Source organism: Raphanus sativus, unplaced genomic scaffold, assembly GCF_000801105.2.
Source record: "Raphanus sativus cultivar WK10039 unplaced genomic scaffold, ASM80110v3 Scaffold0006, whole genome shotgun sequence".
Classification (NCBI taxonomy): Eukaryota; Viridiplantae; Streptophyta; class Magnoliopsida; order Brassicales; family Brassicaceae; genus Raphanus; species Raphanus sativus.
The window spans coordinates 11,640-28,522 of NW_026615332.1; the positions used below are offsets into that span (position 1 = coordinate 11,640).

The 16,883-nt window shown below is 40.9% G+C and overlaps 1 protein-coding gene across 1 annotated transcript; it reads right to left on the reverse strand.

Annotated features, from left to right (window-relative positions):
• Window positions 1-631: 631 nt before the first annotated feature.
• On the reverse strand, window positions 632-2,356 carry LOC108833253 (uncharacterized). Its single transcript, XM_018606681.1, has one exon. It carries the CDS (start codon window positions 2,354-2,356, stop codon window positions 632-634), a length of 1,725 nt encoding a protein of 574 aa, XP_018462183.1.
• Window positions 2,357-16,883: the final 14,527 nt, after the last annotated feature.

Here is a 16,883-nt window from a genome sequence, read left to right on the forward strand (position 1 = left end):
AGAGCTCAAATTATCCAGCGAAGATGGTTGTCGATCGATGGTACGTTGTGTATATCGATCGAGGTTGATTTTTGACTCGTCGTTTTCCTCTTCATCAACATTTTTTATTTCCTCGCTTGCGTTCATCAGCCTCGTATATTCGTCAGTCCTGTTATCTATGCTAAACATGTTTCTTTCAGTGGTATAAAGGTCAAATTCTAAGGGGTCATCTGAGCGTAGATCCGCGAAGGATTCTTCAGGTTGCTCAGAGATGTCATCCACATTGAATGCTCGATTATCGATTAGGGGATGTTTCATTAATTTTTCCATGTCAAAAGTCATTGAAATGCTTCCAATGTTCAAACGTAATCGTCCTTCCTTTACGTCTATTATCGCTCCAGATGTGGCTAGGAAAGGTCTTCCTAAAATAAGGGGATCTTTTGGTTCATGCTTGTATTTTAACACAACGAAGTCCGTAGGTATATGACAATTGTTTATCTTTATAGGTACGTCCTCAAGTAGTCCTTTTGGTACTCGAATGGATCTATCAGCAAGAACCAGGGTTATTTGGGTTGGTTTAAATTCGTCAAACCCGACGGATATTAGCAACAGAGTAAGTCATAAGGTTGACGCTGGAGCCTAGATCGCAAAGTTATCTATCAAATCGTTTATCTTTTATGTTGCAATCTAGAACAAAACTTCCAGGGTCAGGTCTTTTGATCGGCGTTTCGCCTTGGATTATGGCACTTACATCTTCGGAAACCATCATGAAACTGTTTTCCGATGATGGAAAACTTTTGGATACCATGTCTTTAACATATTTTTTAATGGGGGGTGAAACTTTCATGGCATCGCTCAGTGGCATTTCAACTGTGATGTTTTCGAGGGCTTTCTTGCAAATTGCTTTATCCAATTCTCGTTTTGTCTGCGACGTGTTGGGAGGGAAGGGTGTTAAAGGTTTGTACATTCTCTCTGTTACCGGTTCGACGGGTGTCGTTCTCAGTGTAGTAGGTGTAGGACGTCGATCGATGGTTGCATCACCACGTCGATCGATGTTCTTACCCTTCTGTTGATCGATATCTTGTTTACTTTGTCGATCGATAGTTGAATCTTCCTTTTTATCATCGCTGAGGTTAATCGGTTCAGAATCATCAAGAATTATTGGTTTGGATCCACATTTTTCAGTTCTCTCTCCTTTAGCGAGTTCGCCATTGGAAACGCTTTCTCTTGTAGTTGGAACAAGGCGTTTCCCGCTTCTTAGAAGTACAGAGCAGACTTGACGTTTTGGGTTTGTGTCGATCCTTCTAGGGAGACATTCTTTTTCTCTTCGGACAAACCCATCGTCGCGGGAAACTCGGCTTTCCAAAACTTTTAAATGATCGCTCAAAGCCTTAAATTTCTTATTGAAATTAGAGCACATGGAATCAAATCTTACATCAGCATCCAGGACAGTATTCTGCTGGTCTTTCAAAATTTCTTCCAATTTAGATTCCACAATGCTCTCATGAGTCTGTTCTTCCTCATGGCTTCTTGTAGACCTCATGTTTATCTGCGGGTTAACAAGTTTTTGTTTGTAATAGATAATCTGATCGATGAGGTTTACATGTTCTTCTTCATCTCCTTCATGTGAAGAGGTCTTGGATATCCGATCTCCATTGGAAATCTCCATATTTCTCCTCTCGAGATCAACCTTCGCGGTACTAGTGCTGGTTGCTATATTTTCAATTAGCCTTGTGGCTTCTTTGGGGCTCCTAGTTTTGAAGTTCCCTTGACTTGCAGCGTCCAAAGTCAATTGGTATATCAAATCGAGACCTCTGAAGAAAATATTAAGTAGTTGAATCTCGGATAATCCATGGTGGAGGCAGTCTCGCTGGTAGCCTTTAAATCTCACCCAAGAGGCTTTAAAAGCTTCAGCAGTGCCTTGAGAAAAATTATAGATATTATTCCTAAATTCTTCGGTCCGTGCGTCATCGAAGAAATTTTTGAGAAAGGCACTTTTGATATCGCTCCAGCAAGTCAGAGATCCTGGGCGCAGTTGTTTCAGCCAGCAGGTCGCGTCTCCATCAAGAGAATGCGGGAAGAGTTTGCAGAATAGGTAGTCTTCGGAAACTCCCTGCATCTTTATGTTAGACACAAAGTCCTCAAGTGCTTCAATATGGTCTATGGGATTTTCATGAGGGAGACCATGAAAGGGGTTTTTACCTACTAGAGATAAATATTTTGGTTTCAATTCAAAATCTTTCCTCTGAATCGCTGGTGGGCGGATCGCAGACCTGTTGGTGTATAACCGATCAGGTCTGTTGTAATCTCCAATCGTTTGGTAATGCTCCAGTCCAGCATTCAAAACAACAGCTATTTCAACAGGGATTGCAGTCATATGTCTATAATTAATTTGGTTTGATGCATTGCTTACTTGATCCTTTTTATTTCTTAGAACTACTTTTCCATTATTGAAATTCGTAAGCACAGACTTACCTGCTTCCGGCTGGTGGGCGTCGATCGATGTGTGTAAATCAGGGTCAATCGATTTTGGTTGACCGGTATCGATCAATTCCAGCAGTGAAGTGTCGATCGTCTCGTTTGTCGATACGTCGCTCGATATGCTCATATCTGCGCCGATCGATTGTCTGGCCGAGACTTGTGTTCTTCTCCTATGTACCTTTGTCAGTAGGAAGGTGAAAAACTTTTAAGCAACAGAAGGTAAAATCTAGACTATATTATAAATTTAATCTACTGTTAATAAGAATGAGTCCCCGGCAACGGCGCCAAATTTGATATCACTCAAATTACTCTAAGGAGTGAATTACTCTCTCAAATAAGAGGTTCAATTGTAATACTTAGGGATCGAATCCACAGAGACTCAAGGATTACACAATAGATTAAATAATAATAAAATAAAGCTGGATAAATATGTCTTAAATAGTAAATTAAATGGTGAGCAAGGCAGTTGCTCGATTGGTTTGATTTGAGGCTGTTAACAGAAGGAAAGGTAGCTAGATTTAGGTATTATCTCAGGTGTGAAAAGGTTGCAAGTTAATTAGGGTTTTTACTATTCATAGTTCTGAACTCAAACTTTTGGTTTAATCAAATGATTAACTTCGGTTGGATCTTAGGTCATCAACTCTCGTTCGATGATCATAAGAAAGTGTCAATCGATAATACAATGGAACATCGATCGATGCACCTTTCACAATATCGACCGATACAACCCTAGTTGCGTCGATCGATATTGCTTCCAGCGAGCCTTAAGATCAGGTTTGATGGGTTCTCTAATCTAACTAGGAATAACTCTTGTTTATTCTCAGTCAGATTAGAACAAACTAGTTTAGTTTTCAGGAAATTGCTAAGTTCTCACTTATCCAAATTAATCTTAAGATCTAGGTCAAGGATGACTAATCCCAAACAAAGTATTAAGAACAACTAGATGAAGAACTATATTTTAAACATCCTAACAATAGTTTATTTGCAATACATGAGTCAACCTTATGAGAAACCTAATCTAACAATGAGACAACTCAAACATATTCATAAAAAACATTATGATGGTCTGAATAATACTGCAATAGAATAAATAAGAGAAGAACAAAGTAAAGAAACAAATGGAGTTCAAGATCTTCCCTCTCTCAAGGTGCTCAGATCTCTCTCTCCAATCCTAAGCTTTCTCTCTCTAGAATAGTTGAAGCATAGCAGCCAACAATGGCTTAGAAAACAGTAAAATAGGGTTTCTGGTCGACCAAGGGCATAAGGGTAATTTGTAGTTACTTCTGGGCTTCAGTTGGTCATAAAATATACTCAACCCACATTCTGATGTCCCTGTCGATCGATATGCAGTGTGCTGCATCGATCGACATACAATCCTCTTCTCGACAGCTTCCTCTCGCGAGGCAGACTGACCACACTTCAGTAAAATTGGCATAACTTCTGATCTAATTGTTAGATTGACCTCAAACCGATAGCATTGGAAAGCTAACTCAAAGCTATATCTTGTGTCCAAATACGGGCTAAATCCAACGGTGGTAAGTTCTCCGTCGAGAGCTAAACATCTGAAGCGTCTGTGCAGTTCTGCACTGCAAAGGACTCCAAAAGGCACCAAAATCACCATATATCTCCAAATCGTCCCTGAACCTGTAAATACTCTAAATAGACTCCAATACATAATAAATAGTATATAAAACACTTATATGCCATGGGTAAAAATGGGTAAAATCCATGGTATATCATATATAAAGCTAACAGGCGGCCAGGGACTTGGTGTGTAAATAGCATACTTTGTGATACTTGAAAATCTTCTAAATCGTAATCCATCGAGTGGCTTAATATCGATCGACACTCTTTGATATCTGTCGATCGATTGTAATTGGCTTCAATCGTCTGATCTCACAAGTTTCCTATCGGTCGATACTTCATTCGTGAAAATACTCCAAAAATACCTCAAAAGTATTGCTTACTTCAATTAGGTACCTGTGCCTGAAAATACTCTAAAATACTTTGAAAACGTAGTAAATATAATTGAAAACTCTCATATACCATGGCTAAAAGCGGATGAAATTCATGGTATATCAGTAGTATTCCTCGGTTGTAGTCAACCAGTGTCCTTTGTCGAGCAGTCTCATCTACAGGTATAGCAGCTCATGTAGCATCTATATCGGAGTCAGGGATTACAGTCCCCTGAGATATAAAGTCTCTGACCTGCTGCATTACGCAGATGACCATCCCGGTCATGCAGGTCCCCATTCTCATCCCTTTGTAGCACAAGTATCTCGCTCATGGTTGCTCGCAGATTGGTATCGACCGATGTTGCATATGATGTGTCGATCAATTCTTTTTCACAAGTGTCGATCGATGATGTATAAGTGGTATCGATCATGCTGCGAGTTTCTCTTTGCGGATCGAGCGTTCCAAACGTGTTGGTTCTGAGAAGAAAAGCAATTATCCCTTGCTGGTTCTGGTACTAATTGGCATGTACCTGAAAAACAAGAAAAAAATTTCGTAAGTAACTTAAAACAGTAAATAAAACCTAGAATAAACCTATTAATCAAGTCTAATGGCGAATCCTTGCTTCCCGGCAACGGCGCCAAATTTGATATCACTCAAATTACCCTAACAAGTGATCTTACTCTCTCAAATAAGAGGTTCGATTGTAGTACTTAGGGATCGAATTCACATAGAGCTAGGGCACAAACTAAACTATAGATATTAAGATTTAACTAGGCAAATAGTTATAAAGCAATAAATATGAATGCAATAAATAAATGGAAGCAAAGTGAACAAGGAGTTGTTCTTATGTAACCAAGAGTTGTTTGATGGAAGGATGGTAGCTAGATCTAGGGTTTCTATTCAGGCTGGAATTATAATGATGTAGATACTAAATTATGATATTATAGAACTCAACTATAAGAATAACAGATCAACTCTCATTGTATAGGTTATCTATTACTAGATCCAATGATCTCACCTATCGGGATGATCAATTAGAAGTGTCGATCGATGACTCTATATGAGTATCGATCGATACACCTTTCACTCCGTCGATCGATTATTCAATAGGGATAAAGATCGACGCGCTTCTAGTAATGCGCGGTTTGAATATATGTTCGCTAGGGTTTCTAAACCAGCTCTCGATGTTATCTAGCAATCCTACCTCAGAGAAGACAAGTCAGATAAGAGACCAAGCTCTCGCTTGTGCCTAATGATTATATGATCAAGTTCAAGTTAATTACTCAAGAACAAGCATTAAGAACAGTCTCAATGATTAATATCAGAACTTAGCAATTCTATATTTGGGGCTAATTGATATACCATGGATTTTACCCGTTTTTAACCATGGTATACTAGTATTTTATTATATATTTAATCTGTTTTCTAGCCTGTTTGGTATGTTTTCAGGTTCAGGAGCATTTCGTGAGAAAGTGATGTTTTGGAGCATTTTGGAGTACAAGAGATGATACACCCGAGTTGACCATTCAAAACTAAGTCGGAAGTCAACATTGCGATTACAATCGATCGATACTCATCCTGAGTCGTCGATCGATGCAGCTGAGAAGATCCGCGTACTAGAAGATTATAATCGATCAATACACATTCAGTCTTGTCGATCGATATCGAGGACGAAATGGTTTAGCCGACTACTTCACCAAGACTTCACCAAATTACGAGATTGCCCCTGACGAGTTTTTAACCTAATGGAAATGCTTAAATACTCCTGCAAAGTCTTTTTGACGGAAGGTTTTGAAACCCTTTGAAGCTTGAAGCTTTTCACAACCAAAGCAGAGAGTGTGAGAGAGAGACTAGAGTTTTATTTGTTTGAGAGAGATTGGAGAGATTTCTCATCTCCTTTTGTATTTCTACTTTATTCTATCTATGCAATTCTTTCATCTATCTATTGTTATGAATTGTTTGGCTATGTCTGAGTAGTCTACTTGTTAGATCTAGGGTTCAAATAGGTTTGTGGGATTAGCCCCAAGCTATAATTGCTAAGTTGTGATACTCATCAAATGGATTGTACCCTATGCTTGTTTTAGAGTAGCTAACTAGAACATAGATCACTAGGATCTTAGATTATCTTGAATTATCCATTTGAGCGATGCCTGTTTCCCGTTGAGAAGAACGACAGTTCCTCCTTGAGACCTCGCGGTCATATTTGGTTCGCGCCTAGGTAGATCTAGAAGCCGTCGATCGATACCCTACTGGTAAATCGATCGGCGCCGCGAAAGGTGTGGCCAGAGTCATCATGCGAAAGGTGTGGCCAGAGATCTAGATATTTTAACCAGTGATTCATTCACATATGTTAAGCGGCTGAGATCTATAGTATCATGCAAGCAACTTATTAAAGCATTTATAGAGATTATAATCTCCATCCCTGAATAGAAACCCTATGTCTAGCACTCTTTATCCCATTTAAACAACCCTTCATATTGTTAGTTGGAGCAACTGCCTTGCTCATTTTAGGATTTGTTATTTTTATTTCCATCATATAAACCAACCTTGCCTAGGATTGATTAGTAGATTTTATTTAATTGGTTCCCTAGCTCCTCGTGATTCGATCCCTAAGTACTACAGCTGTACCTCTTATTTGAGAGAGTAAGCTCTACTGGATAATTTGAGCATTATCACTAATCCCTCATAACCTATCTGAACCATAAACCTAACAGGTGGATCTACTCAGACATGATAGTTGTCACAGAAATCATAGATGAGTAGATGAAATTGCAATAGAATAAATATAGAAACCAAAGGAGTTCCAAGATGACTCTAAAGGAGTTCCTATCTTCTCTACTAAACTAAGAAAAATGAATCAAAAGAAAGCGTCGAAAGCGTAGCCGTCAACAGTGGCTTAGAAATAACATAAATAAGGTTTCTGGTCGTCAAGGGTATTTTGGTAATTTTGTGGTGACTCCTGGGCTTCAGTAGATCATGTAATATACTCGACCCACATTCTGATGTCCCTGTCGATTGACATGCACCGATCGACATACAATCCTCTTCTCGACAGCTTTCTCTCGCGAGGCAGACTGATCACTCTTCAGTAAAACATGCATAACTTCTGCTACAGGAAGCGGATTGACCTCAGACCGGTGGAATTGGAAAGCTACTCAAAGATCTATCTTGTGTCAAACGATGGGCTAAATCCAACGGTGGGAAGGTCTCTCTTGAGAGCTAAACATCTGAAGCATCTGTGCAGTTTTGCACTTGGGAAAGACTCCAAAAGGCACCAAAATCACCATATATCTCCAAATCGTCCATGAACCTGTAAATACTCTAAATAGACTCCAATAAATAAAAATAGTATCTATAACACTCTTATACCATGGGTAAAATGGGTAAAATCTATGGTATATCAACGATCCACGGTTCTAACGGGCTGGGGGGCTAACTGTTGGGGTCAAAAACGGTCACAACGAAATTAACGTTCGAAAGTATTCCTCGAAAAAGATAATTCTCGTAAAAATTACTTAAACTAATTTTTACGATAAAATTGTTGAATAGATTTGTCTGCAGCGTCGAAACAAGCTCCAATGGTTCGTGTTGACGACGAAGTTAGTATCAGAGCATTCGATAAAAATATACGTCTTAAGAATTTCTACGAAAGGAAAACTTATACAAAAAACTTGCGGGAAAATCTTGTGTTAAAAACAACGATTTCTTAAAACAACGATTTCTTAAATCAACGATTTCTTAAAAATTGTTTCCTTGAAAATGGTTCCGCGACTAAACGACGTTCTCGTTAAAACTCGATCATCGGAGGTAACAAAAAATCGTTAAACCACGAGGATGCGGCTTGGCAATCACGGAACAACCAAGGGATCATACAAAGCTCGGTCGCTATAGCGACCGAGCCCAGACACCAGCTCAGTCGCTATAGCGACAGAGCTCGAGAACAAGCCCGGTCGCTATAGCGACCGGGCTGCGGACAAAGCTCGGTCTCCATAGAGACCGAGCATACGAACATCAACAATTTTCCGAAACGTCCAAAGTCTTCCGCAATTATCCTTATGACAATCCTCCGCAAGCCACGACTAACCATTTCTTGATTTCTCGATCAAATGGGATCTTCTATTCGGTTTACGATGAAACCGCGGAAACTTAACTTTATCATAGAAATCGGAACAAACTACTCAAATCAAAAGACGGCCCAAAGGGTCCAAACCTGATTCGAGGCCCACTTACGATTTCTTAAAATCCCATAAATCTTGTGACGGTTTATGTTAGGGTATTTTTGTGTAGGATCGTTTAAGTGTTACGGAACACTAGAGAATTTGTTTGTAAGAGTTGTAAATCGAGAGCAGATAGATGTTATTGAGTTATTGATCGGGACTACAACGTTTGATGGTGTATGAACCCTAGTTCTAGTCGCCTAAACTCTAATCTCTAAGTCTCGAATTGTCGATCCCTTATTCTAGGGTTTGGGCTCCTCTTTTATAGTTGTAGATGTCGGCTTCAAGTAATAGAACTCTTCCATAATCGGAAAAATGGAAGTTTCCCCTTAGGTAGAAAACTTCTATTTTGCTCCAAGGGGTCGGTCCGATCTAGGGGTCGGACCTAAGGCAGGGGTCGGTCCCTGGTATCTTCTTGAGCAAGAGTCTGGAAGTCGAGGACCTATCCGGAAGCTGGAGAAAACTTATGTCTCGATATTTTTCCCCAACAGTTTGCCCCTTATTCCTTGATTTGCCCGTGGAAATCAAAGGATAATATGTGCTTCTTGAGCCTTGATAGTTTTCTCTTGGGTACCTTATCTTCTTGCAGTGGGTCAGGCCGGGACCCTTGATGATGAAATGAGATACTGATTTTACGAGGCCCTGAAAGTCGTATCTTCTTAGAGCGTCTAGATCTTGACTTGTTTTCAAATGAAGAGAAGAGATGGAGTGTTCTTTTTTAAAAAAAATTAAGGGGTACGAGCCTTGCTTTTTGAACTTGATCGGATGAAGTGAGCTTCGCGAATAGGCCCAAGACGGTTGAGTTTCTCCGTTTGGCGCCCATTTGGTCGCATGGCGATTTGTAGGAGTCGTGTTTGCCACCCTAGGGTTTTCTCCTTCTCTCTTTCATTTGATCGAAACCAAAAGTCTTTTTCTTCTCATTTCTCCTCTACTCTCCTCAAGATTCTCTCTCTCGGCGGCTCCCTTTCTTGAAGATTTTCTCTCGTTCAGGTAGCCGTCTTCTTCCCTTCTCGCTTTTCTTCTTTTCCACTAGATTGATAATGTCCGACGGATCCCCTAGCAAAACCCTAGAATCCCCCGTAGATAGTAGGGCTATGTGGGAACCGAAATTCGCACCGTCAATATTTCGTATAATTTAGGAAAGTAGGAAAACCCTAATTTCCCAGAAGGACCCGAATTTCTGAGAAACCACACGTCAAGCAATCAGAACACGACAATAACGGAAAATAAAAATAAAAATCGTAAAAGAAAGCAAGAAGGATTTTATTCTGAATCTGCGTATGAGCGTAACAACAACAGGACAACGTGCTTCGGCTACGAGAGCTGTCGGCGAGATCCTAGTTCTAATACCTGAAGGTGGCTAATCCTAGTTGACTCGCAGCTCAAAAAATAAAAACGGAAAGTTGCCTAAATTGCTCTGAGTGCTAAGTTGCTCTATAAAAGTGATGCCTCTATGCCTCTCGCTCTGAGCTCCTTATATACTCCCTCCAAGGTCGGTTTAGGCTTCCCCCTTTTGCCCTTAAGCCGTCATAGTCGAAAATGGGAATATTCCATTTTTCCGATCTTCATGATTATCTGCGGAAAGTTTCCATTTATCCGCGGAAACTGATACTTATCCTCCAAGCATAAACCGTCATAAGGTGTATGTGTTTTTAAGAAATCGTAAGTGGGCCTCGAATCAAGTTTAGGACCCCCTTGGGCCGTATTTTTGATTTGAGACGTTTTTACGATTTCTCCGATAAGGCTAAGTTTCCGCGGTTTTATCGTAAACCGAACGAACGATTCCATTTGATCGAGAGATCAAGAAACGGATAGTCGCGAGTTGCGGAGAACGGCTATACGGATAGTCGAGAATGCTAAGTTTTACGTTGTATCGCTGTTTCGGAAGACTTCTAATGTTTCGGAGAATGATCGATATACGAACGCTCGATCGCTATAGCGACCGAACTTTGTCTGCAGCTCGGTCGCTATAGCGACCGAGATCTATCCGAAGCTCGGTTGCTATAGCGACCGAGCCTTGCTCGTGGCTCGGTTGCTATAGCGACCCTGCTCTGTTCGGAACTCGGTCGCTATAGCGAACGAGCTGTAATCGAAGCTCGGTCGCTATAGAGACCGAGCGTGGTCTCGTGATCCGTTCGCTATAGCAACCGAGCTCTTGTTCGTGACCCGATCGCCATTGCGATCAGGTTTGTGCCGTGGACTGAGATCGGTTGTCCAAGCGTCTGAAACCATTGCGAAGCTACGATGCTCTTAGGATGTTTGTTTGCGGATGTTTGGACCTTTGATAACATTGTTCCGTTGATTTGAGAAATAGTTATTTTCCTAAATCGTTGATTTCTTAAGTCGTTGATTAGAAAATCGTTGATTTCTTAAGTCGTTGATTAAGAAATCGTTGATTTTTTAAGTCGTTGATAAAGAAATCGTTGTTTTTAAGATATCGTTGATTTCTTAAATCGTTGATTAAGAAATCATTGTTTTAAAGAATCATTGTCTTAAAACAAGATTTTAAGGAATCTGCTTTGAAACTTCAAAGAGGCCGTTCTCTCAAACCGTGAGGACCCAGAAAACGTTCAAGATATCAAATCAAAGCCCTCGCCGAGACGGGTCTGGTGAGCTCGGTCGCGATTGCGACCGAGCTTCGTATGACCCCTTGGTTGTTCCGCGATTGCCAAGCCGCATCCTCGTGGTTTAACGATCTTTTGTTATCTCCGATGATCCCGTTTTAACGAGAACTTTGTTTAGTCGCGGAATCTTTTGCAAGGAGACGATTTTTAAGAAATCGTAGATTTAAGAAATCGTTGATTTTAAGAAATCATTGATTTTGAGAAATCGTTGATTTTAAGAAATCATTGATTTTGAGAAATCGTTGATTTAAGAAATCGTTCATTTTCTTAAATCGTTGATTTAAGAAATCGTTGTTTTTAAGATAAGATTTTCCCGCAAGTTTTTCGTATAAGTTTTTCGTATAAGTTTTCCTTGAAAACGTAGAAATTCTTAAGACATATATTTTTATCGAATGTTTCGATACTAACTTCGTCATCAACACGAACCATTGGAGCTTGTTTCGATGCTGCGGACAAATCTATTCAAGAATTTTATCGTAAAAATTAGTTTAAGCAATTTTTACGAGAATTATCTTTTTGGAGGAATATTTTTGAAAGTTAATTTTGTTGTGACCGTTTTTGACCCCAACAGTTAGCCCCCCACCCCGTTAGAACCGTGGATCGTAGATGCGAGGTTCTAGCGGGCGATAAGACAAGTTAGTCAAGTTAGGCGGAATTAACGGTTGAAAATGTCCGTTGAAAATTGTACGTTCATTCTAAGAAGAGTGGAATCTTATAAGATTGGGGCTGCGCTTGATGAAAGCTGCCTACGTACCCTTTGTCAAAAGGGATCAAGCCATTCGTAGTTCGTCTTGGAGTTAAGATTCATAGGACATATTTTCCAGTGAGACTTTATCGTCTAATTATGTGTAGTGAATTTCGAGCATGTTGCTGTCGATGGTATTTCGTATTGGACCTTTGTCAGCCGCAAGAGTAGCCTCGGAGACTGTTTATTTTGGCCAAGTTTGGCCAGTAAAAAATAGTTTGCTCAAATCTATAAAATCGTAGTTCTTATAAATCGAGAGAACTTCCGTTTATCGAAGTTAGAGGGACAGGGTGTGAGTTGTCGTCTCATTCCTGCATCTCCGATGATCACCGTATCCTTCGATTGTACAAAGCGAGATTTTTTGCGGTTTACTTATTTACGCGAAGGTTCGTGAAACGGATAGACTTAAGTGAAGAGACAAGTTTTGGGATCTCGTATCGGGTGTTGATACTATGTCTGTGAGATGTTAAGTACCAGCAAGGCTGGGTTTAGGGCAAGACCTAGGTTTACTTTCGGACTGAGGCTTTGCGATGACAAATCGGCTTTCGTTTTGCCTGTTTTTCGATTTTAACCTGACTCGTACCGTTTTAAAATCCGCGAAGTGTTATCGGCTTATTATGATTTGTCTGGGTACGAGTCGGAGCTACTTCCTTTACGAAGCACTCAAACGAAATTTCGGTTTTCTTGTATAGCGCGCTATGGTATCCTGGTCGGATGTAAGAGAGCCTACCCTTAGGTGGCTTGTCTGTTTAGGACGTTAGAGTTCGTTTGTTGTGATCAGCAACAACGATATGATGCCGTTTAGAAGGCGTATGAAATTTTGGTCGAAAAATGTTTATTCGAGCACGAAGCAACGTCTCGCAGTGCTGCGACTTTATTTTTCTTTACGCCATAAGAGGATTATGGGCTTTGGCTTATGATTTGATTTATACTTTCGTCAAGTGTAAATGGTAGAATCCGAGTAGTCATTTTGGATTTTGATTTTGTCGCTTTGTCCATATGCCACTTTTTAGCAAGCGCTTTTAGGTGTAAGCGATGGGAGACATGTGTCTGGATGTGATAATCATTTTGTGGATACTGGATCCGTTGTCATAGCCGTTTATTAGTTGGCGAATTGTTTTGAAAATTTTGGACCGAAGGGTCGTGTAAATTTACCAGGGAGAAGCGTCTAACTTCACTGTGTTTCGTGAAGTGTTGGCCTTCCGGAACTTGTTTTTGAATTTTTAAGAATGACTCGTATAGCTCTAGGAGCTTTTTTACGAGTGTTTCTTTTTATGCCGCGTTTTATGGGACGTATAGAACTTAATCTATTGATGATAAGTTTACATCTTCCGTTAACCATATGGTTCTTACGACTAAATTTCGTTACGAAGAATTCATCGTATGATTTCCGATTCTGGGTTATACGACAAACTGCTTGCATAATAGTCACTTGGCGTTTAGCGACAAATCGTGGATTCTCGATTAACGGTTAGCCGTTTAAGCGGTTGGAGCGGTGGTCGCTCAGTAATTTTGGATTGGCATGGAGGCTAGGTGCAGCCGTATAGCCAGGGAAGTTGTTGGTAGAGGATCATCATAGAATATGTGCGGATTCGGTTGCAGTTCCTGTTTGGACGTGGCCGAGGGAAGTAAAAGCAGGAATCAACAATCTTATGGAGCAAAAATTATCTACGACTGATATCCATTGAATCCGTTAATTTATTCTACGAAAGAAAATGGGTTAACCGTTCTTTCGAAGGTTTTTCTTTCTTTAAGAAGGAGGACGAGTGTGCCTTAGAATGCGTGGCGATCGTTTCTCGGTTTTTCGAGAGACTAGATCGGTTTGCATGCTCTGCCTGGAAAGTCAAGGAACAATGGAACAAGACTGGAAAATTTGCCTAATACTTAGCTTGCTAGACTATCCACCTAGGTTCTAAGTTCCTTAAATTCTACGGCAATTTTCAAGACGTTTTCGTTCCTTTCCTACCAAAAAATTAAAACTTCGACGGAATTTTTTAGTTGGACGTACCTTAGTCTCATTGATGATTCGAGATTGCCCCTTTTTCCTTCTTCTTCTCCTCTTTTCTTCTGACTTTATCGAAAGTTTATTATGCGTTTAGGAATGGCCACTTTCGATTCAACGTCAAAGGACTTCGAAAAGTCAGTTACCGAATTTCATATGAATTGGTTCCGATGAAATTCTGACGAGAATATCGGAATGAGGAAGGGATATCAATGTCCAAGTTCGTCCTCGTTTCTTCGTATCTCTTGTTTTACCAAATTGACCAGGTGCGCTTTGTATATTGTTGAAAAGTCTATCAAACATTATGAATAGATATTTTCGACTTAACGTTGCAGAATCTGGTAAAATCACATTGTGTTTTATGCATCAAAGGAATTTTACGAAATCGTTGAATCAAAGGGAGGAGAAGCAGACAAAGAGGGGCGTTTTGGAAAGACGGGTCAATGGATAAGGCGTCACTCGAGTGAGGCTCTCAGTTCGTCAGGCTGTGAGCGAACTGGTTATGTTCCAGATACGATATTGTTTATGAATGATGTTTCGTAAAATATGGTCGAGCTTGATCTTACGGAAGCTGTTTCCTAAAGCGCTGTCGAACTTTTTATTTTTCGAGAGTTATTTCACAACTGTTGCCGAGCAAATTTTACGGGAAGTCATTTCGTAAAACTGTTGTCGAGTTTAATTGTACAAAATCCTTCTCGTGAAATATTGTCGAGTATTATTTTACGAAAGTGTTCCGTAAAATGTCATCGAACTTAATATCAGAAATCCTTGCTGCGGTGAGGCGTAATTTTGGTGACTAAACTTAATCATAAACTTTCTCGTTTCCGTAGGATTGACCCGAAGGAGTTTTGAGTAGTTTTTCAAAAGTAAGCTTAGTAGACAACAGTCGAAAGTCCGCAACGACAGAAATCCTAGGTGTCAGAAAACGTCTTAGCAGTGAGGGATATGATCTCTCGTTTTGGCTTTGTTTAGTCTTCGTTAACCGTTTTAAGTTCCAGTGATTTTATAGAAATCACCCCATTTTTCGAAACTGGTTGAGAAGGATGGGGAGCTGGTCGGGACAGAGTCGAGACAAAACACATTCATAACGGGAGTTGCTCGGAAGAGTTGTTTGGAAGAAGTACGGTAATGGTATCGGTCTTCCGAATGAATTCATATTCCTCGTATAGTTAAGATGATTGGTGTTTTAGAATAACCGTAATCGTTTTATACGATGAATTGCAATCCATTCATTATCCAGAACTTCCGTGTTTTTTCTGTAACTTTCCCGATCGTTCTCACCGAATGAAATGGGGGTTTTCGATTCACGGTTTTAAGAATTTGCACTACGTGGCTTCGAGCGAGGATGCAGAGTACGTGATTGGACTAGTGTCGGGATGGTTTCACGAGGAATCGGCCGCACTCGCTGATCGACCTGCACCCCGGCGCCTAGGACCGTGACGTTGGTCTGGCCGCCCGGCGTCAGCGAGTGACAGCAAGCCGAGACAAGTCCCACTTGTTTTCGTCGTAAAATCTCAACGGAAACTCCGATTAAGACAAAACGAAAAGCGTTTCGAAGAGGAATCAAAGGAGAGCACAAATGAGGACTCCTTTGAGGCCTGACAGGTCGCTATAGCGAGTGAGGATGTGTCTCAGTCGCTATAGCGAGTAAAAGGGAGCCAAGACGAGTCCAACTAGTTTTCGTCGTAAAATCTCAACGGAAACTTCGATTGAGACGAAACGAAAAGCGTTTCGACGAGGAATCAAAGGAGAACACAGAGGAGGACTTCTTTGAGGCCTGACAGGTCGATATAGCGAGTGAGGATGTGTCTCAGTCGCTATAGCGAGTGGAAGGGAGCCAAGACGAGTCCAACTTGTTTTCTTCGTAAAATCTCAATGGAAACTCCGATTGAGACGAAACGAAAAGCGTTTCGAAGAGGAATCAAAGAAGAACACAGTGGAGAACTGCTCTTGGGGCTGGGTCGCTATACCGACCAATCTTGGCTCGCTAAAGCGACAGAACTTGTCTCGGTGCTCGGTCGCTATAGCGACCGAGCTTGTTTTTGAGTTTAACTTTTTGCGAGTAACCTAGGGGTTTTCCGCAATTATTGGGGAGCGAGTTTTACTTTTCCAAAACGTTTTCGGAGAAATCGTCTTGGTCGAATCCTTATGCGCTGAGATTTCTCCAACTCGGTAATAAGAAAAATTTCACGGGGTTGGAAAGATTTTATCGTTGCTCTTTGTGTTTGGAGGGAAAAATCACGAGCTCGATTTAGTGCTCTTCCTAAGACGGAAGGTCACGACTAGGTTTTCGATTTTAATTAACATTACGGCGTTTGCATAGTGCATAGGGTTTTCTGAGTTGCCTTTCTCGACAGGGGATGTTTCGCCAGGATTTTGTCCGGAAGGACGTTCCTGCGAAGTTCCAGGCCTATCGTGTGGGGTCGCGAACTCGAGTCTCCTGCCGCTGAGTTTTGTGGCTCCGCAAGGGAGGACTGCGCGGGACCCATCCGCTAGGGTTTGAACCTGTTTGGTATGGGTTCCCACGAGTTTATTCTCCTCTTCCGACCAATTTTCGTAGGCGGAAAGCAGCTTCTTGAACTCGTCGAGCGACGCGGCGTTAGCAGGTGCGTTGGCCACGGAAACATCCGCTGCTGGAGTGTTCAGACGTCCTTGGGTGCTCCGTTTAGAGGAGTTTGAAAGTTCGTTGAATTGTCGTTAGTCATGTCTGGTTGAGCGTGAGCTGGTCGTGAGTAAGATTGATCCGTACCCCCCTCCTTCTAGCGTCAAACTGTGGGAATCGAAATTCGCACCGTAATTATTTCGTATATTTTAAGAACACGACAATAACGGAAAATAAAAATAAAAATCGTAAAAGAGAGCAAGAAGGATTTTATTCC

Excerpts from the sequence above, each read along its gene's own strand:
- LOC108833253 (XM_018606681.1), bottom strand. The coding sequence starts at position 2,356 with ATGACTGCAATCCCTGTTGAAATAGCTGTTGTTTTGAATGCTGGACTG.